Source organism: Dipodomys spectabilis, unplaced genomic scaffold (assembly GCF_019054845.1).
Source record: "Dipodomys spectabilis isolate Male_0828 unplaced genomic scaffold, ASM1905484v1 ptg000136l, whole genome shotgun sequence".
Taxonomy (NCBI): domain Eukaryota; kingdom Metazoa; phylum Chordata; class Mammalia; order Rodentia; family Heteromyidae; genus Dipodomys; species Dipodomys spectabilis.
Window position 1 is genome coordinate 1,519,922 of NW_024870813.1, and position 22,097 is coordinate 1,542,018.

A 22,097-nucleotide genomic window follows, 5' to 3' on the forward strand; every position below is an offset into this window, starting at 1 on the left:
GCAAAGCACGCTACCACTGAGCTACCTTCCCAGCCCTAAACCTATGTTTTAAACAGTTACTTTCGTGGAGTGAAATTAGCATGTGACGTATCAGTGCTATGTGATATACACTTAGTAATGTGCAGTTCTTGTATCATTTAGGATAACGAGGAACTAGGAATTAATTATATGTTCCTTCACTTTGTCCTTTTCTAATTCCCTCTCAGCCACACTCAGATGGTAAAGTAGAAGTATCTCTGTTCCCCCATAGTAAGCCCCTATTCCTCTCCCCATTTCTCTCTCTTCTCCTTTCCTCTCCTCTTTCTGCTCTAGATGTAATCTCGCTGAAAAACCTCTCCCTTTGCCTCTGTTTGTCTTTTACTTCAATAAATCTTTTCCATTTGTGTCTTCCTCTTTGTCCATAGATTCATTTTTTGGATAGCACTGAGACCAAGTGTGGGCCATCAATTGCATGAATGTATAAAATTGTTACTTCTAGTGAGTTATCACTTCATGCATACTTGTATATATAGATGTTTGACCAATTGGGAGTAGATTTTTTCTACGTGTTTTCTATATTTGTTTTTTTTTCTTTTTCTTTCTTTTTTTTTTTTTGGGTCCGGTCGTGGGGCCTGAACTCTGGGCCTGGGCGCTGTCCCTCAGCTCTTCAGCTCAAGGCTAGTGCTCTAACACTTGAGCCACAGCGCCACTTCCGGCTTTTCTCTTTTTGCTTATGTGGTGCTGAGGAATCGAACCCAGGGCCTCGAGCATGCAAGGCAAGCGCTCTACCACTGAGCCACCTTCCCAGCCCCGTGTTTTCTATATTTATGTCTGTGTATATGTGTGTGTATACACTACTGAATATAGGAAGATTATAGTCTTATAAACAAAAATTTCTTATCATATCAGATATTTAATTAAAGTTTAAAGGATAGAATTTAAGATCACTTTTTTTTTTTTTCTTTTGGTCAGTTGTGGGGCTTGAACTCAGGACCTGGATGCTGTCCCTAGTCTTTTTTGCTCGAGACTAGTACTCTTGGAGTCACAGCTCCACTTTCCACTTTTTGGTGGTTAATTGGAGATAAGAGTCTTATGGACTTTACCTGCTGGAGCTGGTTTGAACAGTGATCCTCAGATCTCAGCCTCCTGAGTAGCTAGGATTACAGGCATGAGCCACCAGTTCCCATCTTAGCATCACTTTTATCAGAGGTAGATGAAATGCTATTAGTTTTCTATGTTGTAAGCTTTCCTCTCAAAGTAAGAGTTTTTATTTCTTTTATACATATTTATTCCTGTGGATATGATTTTGTAGGCTCATAGTTGTTTATTCTAAATTCTGAAATTCAGTGTTAAGGATTTTTTTTTTTTATAAGTTGAAGTAAATTGGCAGCACGGTAACTGGAATTAATGCAAGGAAATTTGCATCCATATCCCACTTTAGTGTGAGCATTTATATTTATACATTTTGCTGTAGAATTCATAAATGTTATTACATCGTATTCCTTTAGACTCTACTATGTTTTATAAGGTATATAAACCATATTTACTTTTATGAAAGTGGAAAACTTTTGAATGATGCACACATCTGGCCCCAGTGGTTTTATTTACATGAGTATGGATCTGTGTTGCCTCTTATAACTGCCTGCTTACTATTGTTGGAAAACTGGATTATGAGGGAGTAGAGTGAGGAATAACACCAGGCACCGGTAGCTCATGCCTGTAATCCTAGCTACTGAGGAGGCTGAGCTGAGGATCACAGTTCAAAGCCAGCCTGGGCAGAAAAGTCCTTGAGACTCTTGTCTCCAGTTAACCACCAGAAAACCAAAATTGGTGCTATGGCTCAAGCGGTAGAGCGCTCACCTTGAGCTGAAGAGCGCAGGGATAGTGCTATGCCCAAGCCCAGACTGCAAGCCCCATGAACAATCCCCTCCCCCCCCCTCCGCCAAAAAACAAGGAATAACGTTTTGCCAGAGAATACGTTCAATTAATCACTAAGTACAGATCTAGCAAAGTAGTAATTGCCAGTTTTGTGGCCAAGTATTAGTGATCATGTCTGCCATGGATGTGGGAATAGCTCTCCTTTCTGTCTATGATATGTGTTGCATTTAAATTATTCTTTATTGATTTTATTAAGTGAGACACTTTCATAAAGAATACAAAGTAAGGTGAAAGTGGTTTACCATTTTCTTATTTCTCTAGTCACCTACAAAAGCTGTATATAATGCCAGGCATTGGAATCATCCAGACTCAGAAGAAATACCTGGACCACCAGTAGTAAAACCTCAGAGTGTCACAGTAAGTAAAGAATATATTTCTATGTTTTCATTAAAGTTTTAATTTAGTTAAGCAGTTTTTTTTTCTTTTTGGGGATGGGGTTTGAACTTAGGGGCTGGGTGCTGTCCCTTAGCATTTTTGCTCAAGATTAGCACTCTACCACTTGAGCCACAGCTCCACTTTTTGACTAAGTGTACGTGCGTGTGTGCGCGCGCGCGCGTGTGTGTGTTGGTTAATTGGAGGTAAGCATGGACTTCTTTCCAGGCTAGCTTTGAACCATGATCCTGAGATCTTAACCTACTAAGTAGTTAGGATTACAGGCATGAGTGACTGACACCTGGCAACAGTTACTATCCTATCATTTGTGACTTTTGTTTTTGATGCCTGTCCTGGGGCTTGAATTCAGAGCCTGGGTTCTGTCCCTGAGCCACAGCTCTACTTCTGGCTTTTTTGGTACTTTAGAGCTGTTAAGAGTCATAGTCTTGGGCTGAGAAAGGTGGCTGGGTGGTAGAATGCTTGCCTTGTATGCATAAGGCCCTGGGTTCAATTCCTTAGCACCACATAAGCAGAAAAGGCCAGAAGTTGTGCTGTGACTCAAGTGGTAGAGCACTAGTCTTGAGCTGAAGAGCTGAGAGACAGTGCCTAGGCCCAGAGTTCAGGCCCCACAACCGACCAAAAAAAAAGTCACAGACTTTCCTTCTCAGGCAGGCTTTGAACCACAATTCTTAGATCTTTAGCCTCCTAAGTAGCTAAGATTACATGTGTGAGCCACTGGTACATGGCTCTGACTTTTCTATTTACAGTTTGCTTTTTTTATATTTACTCATTGAAGCTCAGTTTAATAAACTGGAAAAGTGAGTATTATGATAAGGATAGAACTTCTTGTGTCTACAAGGTAATAATTGAAAGCCTTAAAAATTAAAGGCTTTTTGTAGGAGTATTCTTAAGTTTCAGGCCAACCTGGGCTATCTAGTAAGACCCTGTCTCCAAAAGCTAAAACCACCCAGGTGCCAGTGACCTACCTGTAATCCTACCTGCTCAGGAGGCTGAGACCTTGGAGGTTCAAGGTTCAAAGCTATTCCAGGCAGAAAACTCTGAGATTCCATCCAATAAGCTAGCAAAAATGGGGACTAGAGTATTGGCTCAAGTGATAAGCCAATCTAAGGTCTGAGTTCAGGTCCTTGTACTGAAAACAAAACAACACCAAAAACCTGTAACTTTTTTTTTTTCCAAGTTGTTTTCTTCAGTTTGTAGTGTTATAGGTTAAAACTGTTAGGTTAACAGCACAGCCATAGTCATCTGAGCTGTGAAAGGAATGAGTATTTTATCACAACAATAAAAAGAGGGTATAAGTTGTTTTTCCAAAATAAAAAATATTTATCCTGGGGATCAGACCTAGAGACTCATCCATATAAGGTAAGCAGGAATAGAGTTATTTCTAAAACAGAATGTATAGGTTCATGTCTTAAATTGACAATGAAACTATGTAATTGTATTCCAATCTGATACATTACCTGCTCTTGTTAATGCGGCTTGTTTCTATTCTAAACTACTTGTCTTTCTTAAGTTCTTAAGATTTCTTTCTTTATTGTAGTTTTTCTATCTTATCTCAAGTTGCTTATCAATTCTATTTTTATGCATGCAATTGTGGTTCTTTATTCTTTTAATGGTCCTGGAGTTAAATAACAACTTATATGAAATATAAGGCTTTTTAAAAGACACATGTAATTCCTGAGTGGTTCTTTTGTCTATGAAACATACAAATCTTGTTCTGTAGTGCATGAAATTGGAAGTATTTATTAGGACCTTTTAATAACCCCCCCCCCTTTTTTTCTCAAGAAAACTTTTTAAAAGGTAGTTTTCCAGGTAGATGAGATATTACTTTTAAAAGTACATTTAGAGCAACTAATTTAATACCTTTATTAATAGGTGAGGCTGTCTTCAAAGGAACCAAATCAAAATGATGATGGAGTTTTTAAGGCTCCTGCACCACCACTCAAAGTGATAAAAACTGTGACACTTCCTACTCAGCCCTACCAAGATATAGTTACTGCCCTGAAATGCAGAAAAGAAGACAAAGAAGTAAGCAGCCATATAGTTTTACTGCATGTGGATAGATTTTTTTTTTCTTTTGAGAGTAATTTTTTTTTATTGTGAAAATACTGTACAGAGGGGTTACAATTACATGGGCAAGATAATGGTGGATAGATTTTTATATGTAACATTTAGCTTTGTAATGTCTTGAACAACTATTGCTACACTGAAAGACACAGTTTTGAACCACAAACTTAAATTGTCCTACCAGTATCATTGTTTTAAAAGTATTTTTGTTACCATCTACTGAACTACGGCATGTTTTTATACATAGAGAGAGAGAATGGATGTAGGTTTAAATATGCTAGTTCATTAGTTACAAAAGAAGTGAACTTATTTTTTCTTGGCAGTTATATACTGTTGTTCAGCACGTGAAGCACTTCAATGATGTGGTGGAATTTGGTGAAAATCAAGAGTTCACGGATGACATTGAGTATTTGCTAAGTGGCTTAAAGAGCACTCAGCCTCTAAACACACGTTGCCTTAGGTAAGGCCTTCTTATATTTTATAATTATGTGTATGTGTGTCATTAAATGTTTTCAATTGAAAAAATCATTATTAAAAAACCTAGACACTTTTGATTTTGCAGTAGTCAGCCAGTAATAGATTAGAATGTGATCAGGATTAGATTTTATAGAGTAGAGGGGAAGTGGGCAATTGTTACCCTTTTTTCTGTTTTAAGTATATAGTATAGGTGTCAGTTTCCAGATATTTAAAAGAAGAAAAAGTTTCTACCATAATCTAAGGTTTTTTTTTGGGTCCGGTCGTGGGGTCTGAACTCCTTCAGCTCTTCAGCTCAAGGCTAGCACTCTACCACTTGAGCCACAGCACCACTTTCAGCTTTTTTCTTTTTGCTTATGTGGTGCTAAGGAAATGAACCCAGGGCCTCATGCATGAAAGGCAAGCACTCTACCATTGAGCCACCTTCCCAACCCAGGTTTTTGTTTTTTGTTTTTGCCACTCATCTAAAAATGTCAAAAAGTGAGTGATAGATTAAGCATTTTATGAAGTGGATCATCTTTTATGTATGATAGAGGAGTGAAAATCTTGACTTGGATGTATTATCCAGTCCAATCAAATATAATTATTTACAGTTTTTATATAACAAAGTATTATGAAAGGTAGCTAGGACTTCTATGGTTTTAGTGATAGTAGTAATACAAAGAATGCAATTAAAAATCATATTAGTTTTTGTAAATACAATGTACTCAATCACACAATAGGCACCAGTGTTATTTTTAGTTAATGTTTTAGCTATTTTTAGTTCTCCTAACATAATCTCTTGTCTCCTAGTGTTATTAGCTTGGCTACTAAATGTGCCATGCCCAGTTTTCGAATGCACCTGAGAGCACATGGAATGGTTGCAATGGTCTTTAAAACCTTGGATGATTCACAGCACCATCAGGTATTTCTCAGTTTATGAGGCTGAAAAATATTATTGGAAAAAATTGTCTATTTGACTATCAAAAATACCTTCATTGAGCCCAGATGCTGATATTATTAGCATACCTGTTATCCTAGCTACCCAAGAAACTAAGGAAAGACTGAGGTTCAAAGCCAGCCAGGACAACAAAGTCTAGTTTATTTCCAGTTAATGAGAAAAGAAAAACTGGATTGGAATTATGGCCCAAGTGGTAGAAAGCCAGCTGTGTGCAAGCAAGTTAAGATCTAGAGCATGAAGGCCATAAGTTTAAGACACAGTTTGGACTCAAAACAAAAACAAAAGTACTCCATTGAATATTCATGTAAATTTATCCCTAATTATACATTGAGTGTATTTACTTATTATATAGATTAATAATGCCATAATAATTACACATTAAGTTTATTTACTGACTATATAGATTAATAATGCCATAAGTGTTTGTTTCTTAAAATTACTTAATTTCTCATATTTTAAATTTTGAATTTATATGACCAGAATCTTGCTCATTTACCATAGCTAACATACTATGCTGAATATTTGATTCTGTAACTATGATTTTTTCTATTCAGAAAATACTAAGTTTCTAGTAACCACTGGGCAGGTTGCTTGCCAGTTGAGGTACACCCCCAGGTCAACCCCTAACTTATAAAATTTAAAAAAAAATTGCTATTAAGGAGTTATACAAAGAGATTACCACTCCATAAGTCAAATAATGCCACTCCTAACCTTCCAACATTTGGTCCAGTGTTGAATCTGGAAGGTAGCTACTTAAGAAAAGGAATAAATTGTTTTACTTTTATTGCTCTTGAAAATTTTTCTCAATAATGTAATAAAAATTTGCTCTAATTTCGTCAAAAGTTAGAAATGATAATCTTTAGCTGGGCATCTGCAGCTTACACTTATAATCCTAGCAACTCAGGAGGCTGAGATTTGAGAGTCGAAGTTCATAATCTCCATTGCTAACTATTATTGATTGTGATGTTTTGAGATGGCCTTAATTATATTTTTATTCAAAGAGATTAGGTTGCACATACAGGTCAGTCTGTATTTGAGTGATACAGAATTAATTTTTTTTTTGTCATTTGTGGGGCCTGAACTCTGGGCCTGGGCGCTGTTCCTCAGTTCTTCACCTCAAGGATAGCGCTGTACCACTTGAGAGCCACAGTGCCACTTCTGGCTTTTTCTGCTTATGTAGTGCTGAGGAATCAAACCCAGGGCCTCATGCATGCAAGGCAAACCTTCTACCACTGAGCCACCTTCCCGGCTCCAATACAGGCTCTTTTAAAACCAAAAATATTGTACTTAGTCCAAGTGAGCATACTTCTGTTAACAGATTGTATAGCAGGTACAGAATAATGAGGGAGAATTGATGAGAGCTGTAAGTGATTTTTTTTGTTATACAATTAAAAGTAGATTAATGTATTGCTATTTTTGCAAATTTTTTAATGTGATTAAGTGATTCCATAATTTCACAAATTTCACAGTAATGTGGGATAATGATGCTTAGAAGTCACAAATACGTTCTAACCTTCATGGGGCAAATTGTCCATCATGGTCTATAAATTTTATGAGTTCTATGGGCTTGGACAGTACAGTTATTTCTTCCACATTGGGTGATACGTACATTCCTTTCCTTTTGCATAGTGTCAGCTGTGCTCTCTTTCCCACTCATTCCCTCTGTCCCATTGCTGCCATTGACTTGCTAACTTTGTTTTGATCAATGTCCAGTGCAGCTGATAGGTCCCACTGTTGTATGTTTTCCCGTTTCCCTCTAGTTCTGTGTCCTCCTCCTAGTTTCCCTCCGATGTGCTCATATTACTATTTTTGTTAACTGTTACTTTAACTCTTCATGATCTTTATGTGGTGGTCTAATTTCCAAAAATTTGTTTTATAAATAGTTAACAATCACATGACTAAATGACTGCATTTTCTCTACTTTGGTAGATTTAAATTTTAAATCTTTAGTTAATTATATATCTGTACATTCTGAAATACAGAATGTCTCCAACTAGACTATCTCAAACCCAAGTCACTTCTTGATATCTAAGGCTGAATGATATAGTATCCTTGTTAGAATATAGATACTATTTAAATAGCCCATCCAAAGGGCTGGTATTACAACTCCATTCCTGGCTTGAATCAAGCATATTCATGGTCTCCAACAAAATTAGCAAAGTAAGTTTTAGGCCTTTTGACTTGTAGACAAATGTTGATACAGTCTTATTTCTTTGATATTGTCAGTAATTGCCTATACTTTTGTTTTGTTGAAGAATCTGTCCCTCTGTACAGCTGCCCTGATGTACATATTGAGTAGAGATCGTTTGAACATGGATCTTGATCGAGCTAGCCTAGATCTAATGATTCGACTTTTGGAACTGGAACAGGATGCTTCATCAGCTAAGCTACTAAATGAAAAAGACATGAACAAAATTAAAGAAAAAATTCGAAGACTCTGTGAAACTGTGCACAACAAGCATCTTGATCTAGAAAATATAACGGTAAACCATTGACTTCCATTATAAAGTGAAAATTTATTTCAGAAAGTCTGTTTAGTCATGGTGCTTCTGTGGCTTAGGGAAAACAGTTTATTTAATCTTTCCAGTCCTTGTTTTACAAATTGGAAATTTTCTCTAGTTTAGTTGTGAATTATTCATTCATTTCACTTAACTAGTTCATCTGTCTTCAGGCTTCTTCGGGGATCAGGTACAGTTTTATAGCAAATGATGCAGGTCTTCAAATAATAGGAAAAAAATAATAAATAATAAAATACTAAATAACAAATAATAAGGGAAAATGTTTTATATTTGAAAACCAGATTGATAGCAATCTTATTTTTTAAAAACCACAAGTCAGTTTATATTGGCCTGATTGAATTATCATTTATTCTACAAATGGCAGAGTCAGAATCAAGCAAAAGCACAGGACAGCCTACTTGAACATGAGGAGTTGTGTTGAGCTTAAGCTGTAAATTTCTGCCTAATCCTTTTCTCTTGATTTATCTTCCCTTCCTGAGTCTGTACCCTTTCTTCCTTTCTTTCTTCTCTCCTTCTTGTATATTTAGACTGTTAGCAACTTGAATTCTTATTTACTTGTAGATTTCAAGAATTACAACTTTAGAGGATTTGAAAGGGCCTTTTGCAATGAATAGTAATTTGCTTATCCCTGGCTTTATTCCGATTAATTAAATTAATGCCCAGACGAAGATTCCTAGGCATTTGTTGTTCTCTCAGGCAATGCCCCTCACAATAGAGTCATGGCCAGTATCTATTGGGGGAGGGGGGGTAGGGGAGTCATGGGCCTGAACTCTGGACCTGGGCGCTGTCTCTCAGCTCTTCAGTTCAAGGATAGCACTCTACCACTTGAGCCACAGTGCCACTTCCGGCTTTTTCTGCTTTTGTGGTGCCGAAGAATCGAACCCAGGGCCTCATACATGCAAGACAAGCACTCTACCACTGAGCCACCTTCACAGCCTCCCCCCCCCCCCCCCCCCCCATATCTATGCTTAAGCTCAACACAACTCCTCATGTTCAAGTAGGCTGTCCTGTGCTTTTGCTTGATTCTGACTCTGCCATTTGTAGAATAAATGATAATTGAATCAGGCCAATATAAACTGACTTGTGGTTTTTAAAAAATAAGATTGCTATCAATCTGGTTTTCAAATATAAAACATTTTCCCCTATTATTTGTTATTTAGTATTTTATTATTTATTATTTTTTTCCTATTATTTGAAGACCTGCATCATTTGCTATAAAAATGTAAAGGGGCTAGGAAAGTGGCTCAGTGGTAGAGCGCTTGCCTTGCGTGCATGAGGCCCTGGGTTTGATTGCTCAGCACCACATAAGCAAAGAGAAAAAAGCCGGAAGTGGCAATGTGGCTCAAGTGGTAGAGCGCTAGCCTTGAGCTGAAGAGCTGAGGGACAGCGCCTAGGCCCAGAGTTCAGGCCCCACAACTGGACCCCCCCCCCCCCCAAAAAATGTAGAAAACAAGATTGGAGGTGTGGTTCAGTTGGTAGAGCACTAGCCACTGTGCAGAACTGTCAGGTACTAAGTTTGAGTCCCAGTCTCAGACCTAAAAAAAAGAGAGAGAAACAAAATACACACAAATGACTGTACTAGTCGTATACAAGTGGGGGCTATTTTATTAAGGGAGAATTGGTAATAAATGGTGACTAAAAAGTAGATGGTGGCAGTGAAAACAAGGTGCCTTTAAAAGGTAAGGGCAGAGTGTAGGTGGTGCTTTGTACTTACCAGAACTGGAGAGGGCTGGGAATGTGGCTTTAGTGGTAGAGTGCCTGCCTAGCATGAATGAAGCCCTGGGTTCCATTCCTCAGTACCACATAAACAGAAAAAGCCAGAAGTGCTGCTGTGACTCAGGTGGCAGAGTGCTAGGCTTGAGCAAAAAAAGCTCAGGGATAGAACCCAAACCCTGAGTTTAAGCTCCAGGTCTGGCAAAAACAAAGCAAAACAACAAAAATATACTGGGGAAATGGCTGTTGTACTCAGATGGAAGTCCCTCCATGTCACCATTAACCATCTGTATTTTCCCTCTTAAGTTTAAGCTAGGTGTGGTGGAACACACCTGTTTTCCTAGGTATTCATGTGCCTGAGATTAGGAGGATCATGGTTTGAGGCCAGTCTCAGTGAAGAAGTGTGTGAGACTCCCATCTCAACCAATAAAAAGCTGGGTGTGGTGGTACACACCTGCCATCCTGGTACAAAAACAAATAGATTGTGGTAAATACTCATCTGGACAAAAAAGAGACCCTATTCAAGAAGTAGTAACAAAAATGGCCAGAGACATGGCTCAAGTGGTAGAGTCCTTGTCTCATAAGCACAAGGCTGTGAGTTCAAATCCCAATACTGACTGCAAAAATCTTACTAGCAATTTTTATTTATTCTTAATATTTTCACTACTAATTTTTAACGCCATAAGAGGTATGTTTGAGCTATAATTTTTGTTTTCTGCATAATTGAATATACCTCTGCCTTGTTTTTATATTGTTTTAACATTTAGGATCATTTGAGGTATTTACTATTAAATAAAAGGATACATTTATTGGATGAACTTGCCCCATGTTTGTTAAATTTACTAGATTACCAATTTAAAAACAATCCTACAGCATGGTTTTAACCTACAGGATAGTGGCTAATTTTGGATGTCTCTTCCTCCTTCTAATGCTAACTTCCCCTCTTCCCCCCTACATACATTAGTTACAGGTTTGTTTAAAACTGTTAGATTTGTATAGTGAATTCAGTCAGTTGTTTTTTGTTTTCAAAGAATATCTCCCCCCCATATTCGTTTTGTTTGTTATATTATTAGCCTTACTTCTCCCTTGAAGTTCATTGGTATTGCTGATGTATAACAGAAAGATAAATTTAAATAGTAAAATTACATTTTCAGATATAATCTAAATGTGATTAGTGATATGGCTGTGGAGAATATTGAAATTTTAAGATATTCACTTACAGTGTAGAAGCCCTTTTATGCCATTAGAAACAAACAGTAAAGCTCTTCTTTTACTGTACTAGTAAATTAATCTTTAATTTACTTAATCTTTTTCTCCTTGACAAGCAGTGCTTCCACTTCACTGCTTTGCCTCATGATCTATCTGAAACAGCTTTTTCAGTAAACTTCTCTTAGAGCCAGGTATCCGTATATCTATTTAGTTGGGTAGCTGAGATCTGAAGATTGAGGTTCAGTCTAGGCAGAAAAGTCTGGGAGACTCCATTTCCAATTAACTAGTGAAATATAGGAGTAGAGGTATGGCTCAATTGGTGGAATGCCAGTCATAAGCAAGAAACCTGTGCGAGTTCAGGTTCCAATAACAATAACAGCAAAAGAAATCAAATGGGAAGCCTTCTCTTTGTGGGACCTAGAATGAGAAACGAGCACACTTGAATATGTTTTCTAGTACCTTGGACAAAACTTTTTTTTTTTAATCTTCTAGGCTGTCTTCTAAATTTGTAATACTAATATATTCACGAGTAAGATCTGTTGTTTGTGTTTTTAAATACCTAATTTATATTCAGTTCTAATTATAATATATGCCAGGATGTAAATTTACATCTTGAAAGACAGAAGCTCTGGGAAGATAACCACTTCTTTTCAGCCTTTGCTAATTAAAACATTTCTTCTGTTATGCTAAAGTTTCTTGTATCAAGAACCAGATTGCTCTTTATTGGGAAGTGGCTTTATGCTTTAAAAAAAGGCAAGCAATAGTTAAAAGTCAAATAAAGGGCTAAATGTGGTTCTTACCTGTGTTCTCTCCAGCAGTAGGCCTGAAGCATTTTGTATGTGGTGACCACAGGGAGCTCCCAGGCTGCTAACCCTGAAAAGCAGTGTTCAGATGTTTCTGTAACACTTAAGTGGATAGAGTATTTGTGTTTAGTATAAATGAGAAAATTGCACAGAACTTCAATACATGGAGCCATTCAGGAAAATAAGGTTGTGATGGAAGAGGGAATTCAAAGTAGAAGAAATAAGCCACTGGTGGCTCACACTTGCCTGTGACCCTAGCTGCTCAGGAGGCTGAGATCTGAGGATTACAGTTTCAAAGCCACTCTGAGCAGGAAAGGCTCATCTCCAGTTAACCACTAGAAAACCAGAAGTGAAGCTGTAGCTCAAAGTGGTAGATCACTAGGCTTGAGCGGGAAAAAAAAAAAAAGCTCAGGGACACAATGCCCAGGTACAGAGTTCAAGCCCCATCACTGATCTCCCCCTATTCTCCCCAAAAATGTAGAAGTAAGATTAGTAAGAAATTGTTCAAGTTTACTATGGTAGAAAAATACAGACATACATACTTTAAGCAGTTAAGTATCTCAGGCTGTTCAAAGTGATCTTTTAATTTCTGATTTTTTTTGTTGTTGTTGGTCCTCAGTGCCTGGACACTTTCCCTGAGCTTTTCTTTTTTTTTTTTTTGTCAGTCGTGGGGCTTGAACTGTGGGCCTGGGCGCTGTTCCTGTGCTCTTCAGCTCAAGGCGAGCGCTCTACCACTTGAGCCACAGCCCCACTTCCTCCCTGAGCTTTTCAACTCAAGCCTAGCCCTTGTACCTAAAGTGATAACCTTTGCTTTTGAACATTAAGGGCAACTGCTATTCCCGTTCTTTTTTTTCCTAAGAGTGTTACTTGTTAACATCTTTTCTGGTAAGTTAGTCTGGTATTTTGATTTACACTTAAAATATATATATATATCCTTTGATTCAACAATCCACACACATGAGCCTCTACACCAGCAGTACCAGTGCATGTTGGAATGACAAAAATAGACTACTTTTAACAAGTTTTTTTTTCTATGTAAATAAGCATGTGGTTAAAAACATTTCTTTGTAGACTACTCTGATAAAATTAGATGTTAATTCACCTTTGCTAGTAAAAGTGAATTACTGTTGCATTTTAAAAAAAGAAAGAAAACAGTGGGCTAGTAGCAGGTGCTCATTTTTTTAAAAAAATTTTGTTAGAAACAATTTTAAAATTTTTGCCTCAGAATTATTTGCTAAATGTTAGTGTTTACTATGGTGTTTCTGATTTTTAGACTGGCCATTTAGCTATGGAGACATTGCTGTCCCTTACTTCTAAACGAGCAGGAGACTGGTTTAAAGAAGAACTCAGGCTTTTGGGTGGTCTGGATCATATTGTAGATAAAGGTATGTATATGATTTTTTTTTTTTTATATTTTAAATCCTGAAGGAAACATTTGTATACTTCAAAATTAATTTTATCGAGCTGGGCAACAGTGGCTCACGCATGTAATTCTAACTACTTAGGAGGCTGAGATCTGAGGATTGCGGTTCAAAGCCAGCCTGGGCAGCAAAAGCCGTGAAACTCTTTATCTCCAATAAACCACCAGAAAACCAGAAGTGGCACTGTGCTCAAGTGGTAGAGTGCTTGCCTTGAGCTGATCGCCTTGAGCTGAATTGCTGAGGGGAGCTCTGAGGGACAGTACTCAGGCCCAGAGTTCAAGCCCCATGACCGACCAAAAGAAAAACGATTAATTTTATCTATTTGCAAATGTCTTTAGTAGCATCCTGCAAACTTCTTAACTTTTAAAGTCGGGATCATTAATACCTTGATATTGTGAGGTTATGGAAATATAGGGTGTTAGATTTCAAAATCTCATGCTATGACTCATAGAATAGATCATATTTAGAGACGTTCTAGCCTACCCACAGCATGTTGCATAGGTAACTTTTGATGGTAGCCTCAGGTTTGTATTGATAGGATAAGAAATACTAACTTACATCCATTTCTTTTCACCCAGTAAAAGAATGTGTGGATCATTTAAGTAGAGATGAAGATGAAGAGAAACTAGTAGCTTCATTATGGGGAGCAGAGAGATGTTTACGAGTTTTAGAAAGTGTAAGTATGAACTATAATTTTGTAGTGATTACTCGCTTTTAATGGTGATATTTTGTATATCTCTAGTTTCTTTGTTGATCCAAATTGAAAGTGCATATATTCATTGAGAAATGAACTGTTAATGAGCAACTTAATGAGCAGTTTTTTGTTATCATGATAATTATCTCCCGTTTTATATTTATTTTTGTTGGTCATGGGGCTTGAACTCAGGGCTTGAGTGCTGTTCCTGAGCTTTTCTGCTCAAGGTTAGTGCTCTACTACTTTGAGCAACAGCACCACTTCGAGTTTTCTTCCAGTTTTCTGTTGATTAATTGGAGATAAGGGTCTCATGGACTTTCCTGCCTGGGTTGGCAATCCTCAGATCTCAGCCTTCTGCATAGCTAGGATTATAGGTGTGAGCCACCAGCACCTGGGAGCAGTTTATTATCTTAAGGATGTATGTATTGCTGGGCATTGTGGTGTTTGCTTGGAATGCTAACACTTGGGAGGATGAAGCTAGGGAGTCAAGTTCAGAGGGAGTCAGGGTTACATAGTGAGCTACATAGTCTCCAAAGAATACAAAAAAGAGGAGGTAATATTGCTCCAAATGAAACTTTATGTGCATATTAATACAGCTATTTTGTTGTTGTTTGTTTTTGTTTCATTTTTAACTTGTACTCTGCTACTTGAGCCATACCTCCAGCTTTAATTTTTTTTTGCTGGTTATATAGGGATAGTCTTGCAGACTATTCTACTCAGGCTGGCTTTAAACCTCAGTTGTCAGATCTCATTCTCTAAGATTATAGTAATGAGACACTGGTGGCCAGCCTGATGTATAAGCTTTTATTGGCTTTGAGTCAGACTGCAGGCACAATATTTGGCTTTGGAGAATATTGGTATCGAACCTCACGGTAAGTGTATTTTTTTTTATTTATTATTATTATTATTTGCTTTTACAATTGACTACCTAGGAGAGTGTAGATTAAAATTTTACTGCAGTGGCCAGGCACTGTTGGCTCCTGCCTGTAATCTTAGCTACTGAGGAGGTTGAGATATGAGGACTGATTGTTTGAAGTCAGACCTGGTTTGAAAGTCTATGATACAAATCACTATGCCTCCCTCCCCCCTCAAAAAAAAGCCAGAAATGGAGCTGTGGCTCTCATGGTAGAGTGCTAGCCTTGAACAAAAACGCTTGGAGACAGTACCCAGGCCCTGAGTTCAAGGCCCTGGATTGCCACCCAAGAAAACCCAAAACTGCAAGTGAATTTCAAGATGTATAATTATCGATTAGATCTCATTAGCCAAACATTGATGGAATTGTTTCCTTCTAGAGTACTTTCTGTACATTAGATAAAACATTACTTTTTTCCTCTTTTTATTTTTGTGCTGGCACCTGGCATTATAAATGTATTTTAAGTTCAAATATTTAAGTTGGAGACTTCTGACAAAGTACTTGTCAATTTAGTTTGGTGATAGTAAAGAGTAACATTAGTTATGAATGAGTAATTATGATAGTGATGTTTTAATTTTATAAGAAACTGGTATCTCCATTTTAGAAAATTTGAGTTGTAGTTATTTCCTTAGATAACAGGGCCATTAGTGCCTCATCTTTGTATCCTTTAAGGCACCAGATATAGGTTGTTATTGAGCATATAAAAGTTATGGATTGCCAAAATCATTTCATATTCTTCCCTTTTTAGGTAACAGTGCATAATCCAGAGAATCAAAGCTACTTGATAGCATATAAAGATTCACAACTCATTATTTCATCAGCTAAGTAAGTTTCTGTAAAAACTTCCCATTATCTACTTAAAACACTCGGGTTGATTTTAAAGGAAATAAAGTTATATTACTTTCCTCAGTAAAATGCTGTATCTGTTGAGTTTTATAAGTCAGAGTACCTTATAAAGACAAAAGAGGGGCTGGGAAGGTGGCTCAGTGGTAGAGCGCTTGCCTTGCATGCATGAGGCCCTGGGTTCGATTCCTCAGCATCACATAAGCAGAAAGAAAAAAGCCGGAAGTGGCGCTGTGGCTCAAGTGGTAGAGTGCTATCCTTGAGCTGAAGAGCTGAGAGACAGCACCCAGGCCCAGAGTTCAGGTCCCACGACCGGACACCCCCCCCCCCCCAAAAAAAAAAAAGACAAAAGAGTAGGTTCTGGATCCAGAATGTCTTGAGATGAATTCCAGTTTCATAACAATGAAGATAGTAATTATCTCTCCCCTAGAGTGACTATTATAATAAAATGAGTTGATATAGCTTTCAATATATATAAAATATATTTTATATACAAAGTAATATGTGTATAAATGTAATTTTTAATGATTTAAAAGAATCTTAGAGCCAGACGCCGGTGGCTCATGCCTGTAATCCTAGTTACTCAGGAGGCTGAGATCTGAGGATCACAGTTCAAAGCCAGCCTGGGCAGGAAAGTCTGTTTCCCTTAGGAAACTGGAAGTGGTGCTGTGGCTCAAACGGTAGAGTACTCTCCTTGAGCTGAAGAGCTGAGGGACAGTGCCCAAGCTCAGAGTTCAAGCCCCACAACCAACCCAAAAAAAAAAAAAAGTCTTAGAAAAATATATACAAGGAGCTGGGAAGGTGGTTCATTGGTAGAGCGCTTGCCTTGCATGCATGAGGCCCTGGGTTCGATTCCTCAGCACCACATAAGCAAAAAAGAAAAAAAGCCGGAAGTGGCGCTGTGGCTCAAGTGGTAGAGCGCTAGCCTTGAGCTGAAGAGCTGAGGGACAGCGCCCAGGCCCAGAGTTCAGGCCCCACGACTGGACCCCAAAAAAAAAAAAAAGGAAAATATATACAAGTGAATTAGTTAAAATATGTAAGGTTTAGTAGAAAGAACAGTGTTTGGCATATAATGACCACTAATCATTAGTCTTTTTGTTCTAAGTGGATTTGTATAACCCTTTTCTTCTGGCCTTTATATCTCATTTCCCAGATCTATGTGTAGTTCTCTGTATTCCCCATTCTCCCTAGCCAGCCTCCATCACAATTAGGGAAATGCTGTCACCTTAGTGTGTGTATGTCTCCCGTTCTGGTTCTGTCTTCTTACTCAGCAGCTTAATAGCTGTCCTAATTTTTGATAACTCTGCCTTAGTTCCCTGGCCCTTAGCCTAGCCAGCACAATACTGTGGGAATTTCTGTAGATCTCTGTTTGAAAAAAATAATCTTTAAACACTGAGTTTCTATGATCCCTTATTATCTTTGGAAATATATCCAGTGTCCTTATCAAAGGGAGACTCCCCCTCCACCTCCCGTAATTTGACTCTCAGTTTATATTTTAGCCTCTTATTTCAAAATAGCACTATAAACCCTTATCTACATGTTATTTGGCTTGAGTAATTGCTAATCAGGGCAAGTCTTGTTACTGTCTAAAACATCATCCTTCCTTACTTCCTATGTTATTTTGAAGCAAATTCAGTCTTTTCTCGACCTTTTAGCTAACCTCAAGTATTGAAGCAAATCCAAATATCACAACACTTCCATCTCTTCTTTTGTCCTGATTTTGTAATTTTTTCTTTTATCACATTTAGTATCCTTCTTTGTATGCATTCAGGTTGTCAACCTGGTGTTAACTAACCTTTCTATTGTGTGTGCCTGTCTTGGGGATTGAATTTTTTTTGGGGTCTGGTCGTGGAGCCTGAACTCTAGGCCTGGGCGCTGTCCCTCAGCTCTTCAGCTCAAGGCTAGCGCTCTACCAGTTGAGCCACAGCGCCACTTCCAGCTTTTTTCTTTTTGCTTATGTGGTGCTGAGGAACCGAACCCAGGGCCTCATGCATGCAAGGCAAGTGCTCTACCACTGAGCTACTTTCCCAGCCCGGGATTGAATTTTTTTTATGCTCAAGGCTAGGCTATACCACTTGGGCCACAGTTCCACTTTCAGCTTTTGTTTTTTTTTTTTTTTTTAGTTGATTAGAGATAAGAATCTTTCGGTCTTTCCTGCCTGGGCTGACTGAACTGTGATCCTCAGATCTCAGCTTCCTGAGCAGCTCGGATTATAGTTGTGAATCTTCAGTGCCTGGATTTTGTCTAAATATTCAATTAACTTCCTTAGAGGAAGTGAATTTAAAAGTTTTTTAAATTTTCTAAAAACAAAATGAAATTCAGCACCTCATGAGATACCAGGCACACTTGGTACATGATTAGATTGCTAAAATGTTTTAACTCCCAGATGATCTGATGGTTTTTAGGCTCCAATAGATAAGAATGTGTTGTATTAACCTGTGCTTTTTGTTTTCTCCTTAATAATGCATTTTCTTTTCTTTTAAGAGCATTACAGCATTGTGAAGAATTGATTCAGCAATATAACCGCGCTGAGAACAGCATTTGCATGGCTGACAGTAAGCCTCTCCCTCACCAGAATGTAACTAACCATGTAGGCAAAGCAGTGGAGGACTGCATGAGAGCCATCATTGGGGTATTGCTCAATTTAACTAATGACAATGGTAAGTAATGTTTTCCCATTGGAAATTTGTATATTACCCATAGAAACAAGGTAGTCCCCTTCTTTATTTGATATAGTTTATTTTGCAGTTCTCCATTATAGAATTGACTCATTTGTATATAGAGATACTTTTAGGAGTTTTTACTTTTATGACCAGCCCTTAGTAGAATGGTTTGGAAATAACAAGTGTATTTGACCAAAGGAATAGTTATCCATTTCTACATTAATAGGAATGTTGTAGAGTGCTTGCCTAGAATGCATGAAGCCCTGGATTCAATTCCTTAGTGCCACATAAACAGAAAAAAACTAGAAATGGCACTGTGGCTCAAGTGGTAGAGCACTAGCCTTGAGCACAGAGATGCTCAGGGACAGAGCCCAGAGTTCAAATCCCAGGACCAGAAATAAGAAAATTCACTTTAATAAGTCTAGTTTGTAATGCCCACAGGAAGAATCAGTCATGCTTTTCCTGCTTGTATTCTATTTCAGAATGGGGCAGCACCAAAACAGGAGAACAGGATGGCCTCATAGGTACAGCAATGAATTGTGTGCTTCAGGTTCCAAAGTATTTACCTCAGGAGCAGAGGTTTGACATCCGAGTGTTGGTGAGTTGAAGTGACTATTTTAGAGACCAGTATTTTATCTATGTAGAGGAAAACTTTGATCTAAGCTTGCCTTTAAGAATCAGTTTAACCTAGAGCAGATCATGTTAAGTGAGGTAATCCAAGCTCAGAGACAAATTGTACATGTTTTCTCCTATGTGGAAGCTAGATCTAAAATCATCAGGGCATGATGAAATATACAGGACTTAAGAATTCACACACAGTGAGACTAAAAGAGAATACTCTTCAGGCAGGAACTCAAAGGTGTAACACCTCTGAACATTTAAAATGCTATTTGTCAAAACAAATTCCAGAGAATGGAAATATGAGGTTTATATTAGTGGTAGTGTTTGTTTCTGCTTTTTGTTGTGTGTTTTCTTTTTTCTGTCTTTGAGGGGACATAGGGGGTACAAAAGTGGAGGGAGGAAGGATGGACAAAGTGAGGCTTGGTACCTACACAGTCGACACTACGTAGAAAATGAACTACGCAACGTGTGAGCAGGGATAGGGGGAAACTAGGGGCAAGAGAAGGAAGGGGTGACATTCATTACCTGACTTATGAAATAGTAACCCCTCAGTATGATACCTTAGCAATAACAATAAAATTATATTTTTTAAAGAAAACAATCAGTTTAACATGTTGTTGTTATTTTGAAGTATTCCTCATTGAACATGTCGTTTTTCCATTTTTTTATTATAGAAATGATGTACAAAAGGGTTACAGTTTGATAAACATTTTTTATTTCTTACAAACGACTTTGTAAAAAATGAAAACTGTAAATGGAAAGTGGTGATTGAAAATGATTCTTTCGGAACAGTATCTTACATACTAGTTGTCTAACCATTTTATTAGATGGAAAAACACTGAGGTTTTTGTGTGCCAATAAAAATTACACAGTGTGGTATTCATTTGCTTATAAGTTCTCATCTGTGATAACATGTGTTTTCTTAAACACTTAGGGCTTGGGCCTTCTGATAAATCTGGTGGAATACAGCGCTCGGAATCGACACTGTCTCGTCAACATGGAAACCTCCTGTTCTTTTGATTCTTCCTTCTGTAGTGGAGAAGGACATGATAGTTTAAGGATAGCTGGACAAGTTCATGCTGTTCAGGCTTTAGTGCAGGTAATCATCAGTCTAAGAACAAGTTGACATCTGCAGTTGTTGATCTGTCTAATTTCTTTTCTGAGTTACACGTTTTTTGTTTTGGGGGGGGTTGTTTGTTTGTCTTTCCACGATGCCAGATTTTATTGGATAACCATGGATTCACAAGCTGTATCAGTATTACTGGTATTAATTTAAGTGTTTTTTTGTTTGTTTGTTTTAAGCCTACATTTGTTATACTTGAGGCGAGTTCATTGTTACATTTGCACCTGTTTTTCATAATTAGCTACTGTGACACTTTGTTTTATTTTAAACCAGAGTTTTAAACAGTTTTGTTTTTTTTTAATAGCACAATTTTTCTACAGAGCAATAAGGGATACAGAGGTTCAGACTACACTCCTTTTCCTACTGTCTTTCCCCAATATATAATCACTTAAGCATTGTTACTAAAAGCAGAGACAAGGCTTTATGAATCAAAAATTGATTATTGATCACAAATTGGGAATACAATCCCAACTCCATCCCATCCATGTCAAATTTTCTAGCATTTACTTATGGGTCTCATTTGTGCCCAGGCTTCATTAGGTTGTATGGATGACAGAAAATTAGAATTGGGAAGGGGCATAGTAGCAGAGCACGGGGATAGTGGGATGAGATAGAGTTTGTAAAGTCTTATTTTCTGTCATGCTCTCTTATCCTTCTCCTTTACATGAAGTTCAGGATGACCACATATAAATCATCCCTGGGATGCTACTGCTTGAGCTTAATATTCTGCTTTTGCACTCTACATTAAAGGAAGCTTTCTTCCTTCAGGTTATCATCCTGTATCAGGCCTGGCTTTTTTTTTTTTAAGCCAGTCTATAAATTTTTGTTTATAGATTATACTACCTTTTGGATACTGCTTTCCACTCAAGTGTCAAAAAAGGACTTGCAATTCTGTGTGCATGCGTGCGCTTGTGTGTACACGCGCAAGACCTTAATCTCAGGGTCTTAACCTTTTGCTTAGCTTTTTTGCTCATGGCTGGTGCTCTACCATGTAAACTACACCTTTCAATTTTCTGCTAGTTAATGAGAGAAGAATCTTGTATTTGTCTTCCCAGGCTGGCCTTGAACTTTGATCCTCAGATTTCAGTCTCCTGAGTAGCTATGAATCTAGGGATACAAGCATTAGCCACCAGCACCAGGCTTATTAAGATACTTTTTGTGTGCAATACTTGTAGCAGCCTAAAGAAAATAAAATAAATGAAAGCAAGGCATTTAATTTGTTTACTTTTGACTATCGGGACCAATAGTTCCCTCCCTCCCATCCCCCATACACACGCACGGATCAAGGTGCATTGTGTTTATGGATGAACATGTGGAAATGAAACCTTTCTACAATTAGTTGATGCTAATAAAAATTGTATGAATTGCTAATGTTAAGATCTAGTGCCTTGGGCTGGGAAGGTGGCTCAGTGGTAGAGCGCTTGCCTTGCATGCCTGAGGCCCTGGGTTCGATTCCTCAACACCACATAAGCAAAAAGAAAAAAGCCGGAAGTGGTGCTGTGGCTCAAGTGGTAGAGCCCTAGCCTTGAGCTGAAGAGCTGAGGGACAGCGCCCAGGCCCAGAGTTCAGGCCCCATGACCGGACCCAAAAAAAAAAAAAAAGGAGCCATATTTCATATCATCCAATACTATGTAGTTTTACTAATTGCCCTTCTCCATTATACCAGTGTTTAAATGCTGTTTTAAAGTTTAAGTTTTGTGGCTTGTTACTTGAACTTTTAGTTAATGTCTAAACTCAGGGCAACTGTTGAGTCTTTCATTCTCATTAAAAAAAAAAAAAAAATCTGA

At 37.9% G+C, this 22,097-nt stretch overlaps 1 protein-coding gene across 4 annotated transcripts in view; it reads left to right on the plus strand.

The window, feature by feature from the left end:
- The window catches only part of Wapl (WAPL cohesin release factor), a 71,622-nt gene that overhangs the window by 40,180 nt on the left and 9,345 nt on the right, over positions 1–22,097 (plus strand). For 3 of the 4 annotated variants that reach the window (XM_042690104.1, XM_042690105.1, XM_042690106.1), the window contains exons 5-15: positions 2,179–2,274; positions 4,183–4,335; positions 4,698–4,834; positions 5,641–5,752; positions 8,044–8,271; positions 13,306–13,417; positions 14,032–14,129; positions 15,809–15,885; positions 18,388–18,563; positions 19,049–19,164; positions 20,122–20,286. In XM_042690104.1, the coding sequence (XP_042546038.1) occupies positions 2,179–2,274; positions 4,183–4,335; positions 4,698–4,834; positions 5,641–5,752; positions 8,044–8,271; positions 13,306–13,417; positions 14,032–14,129; positions 15,809–15,885; positions 18,388–18,563; positions 19,049–19,164; positions 20,122–20,286 (1,470 nt within the window). The remainder of the gene's footprint in view (positions 1–2,178; positions 2,275–4,182; positions 4,336–4,697; positions 4,835–5,640; positions 5,753–8,043; positions 8,272–13,305; positions 13,418–14,031; positions 14,130–15,808; positions 15,886–18,387; positions 18,564–19,048; positions 19,165–20,121; positions 20,287–22,097) is intronic. The other variant, XM_042690107.1, reaches the window with a different exon arrangement.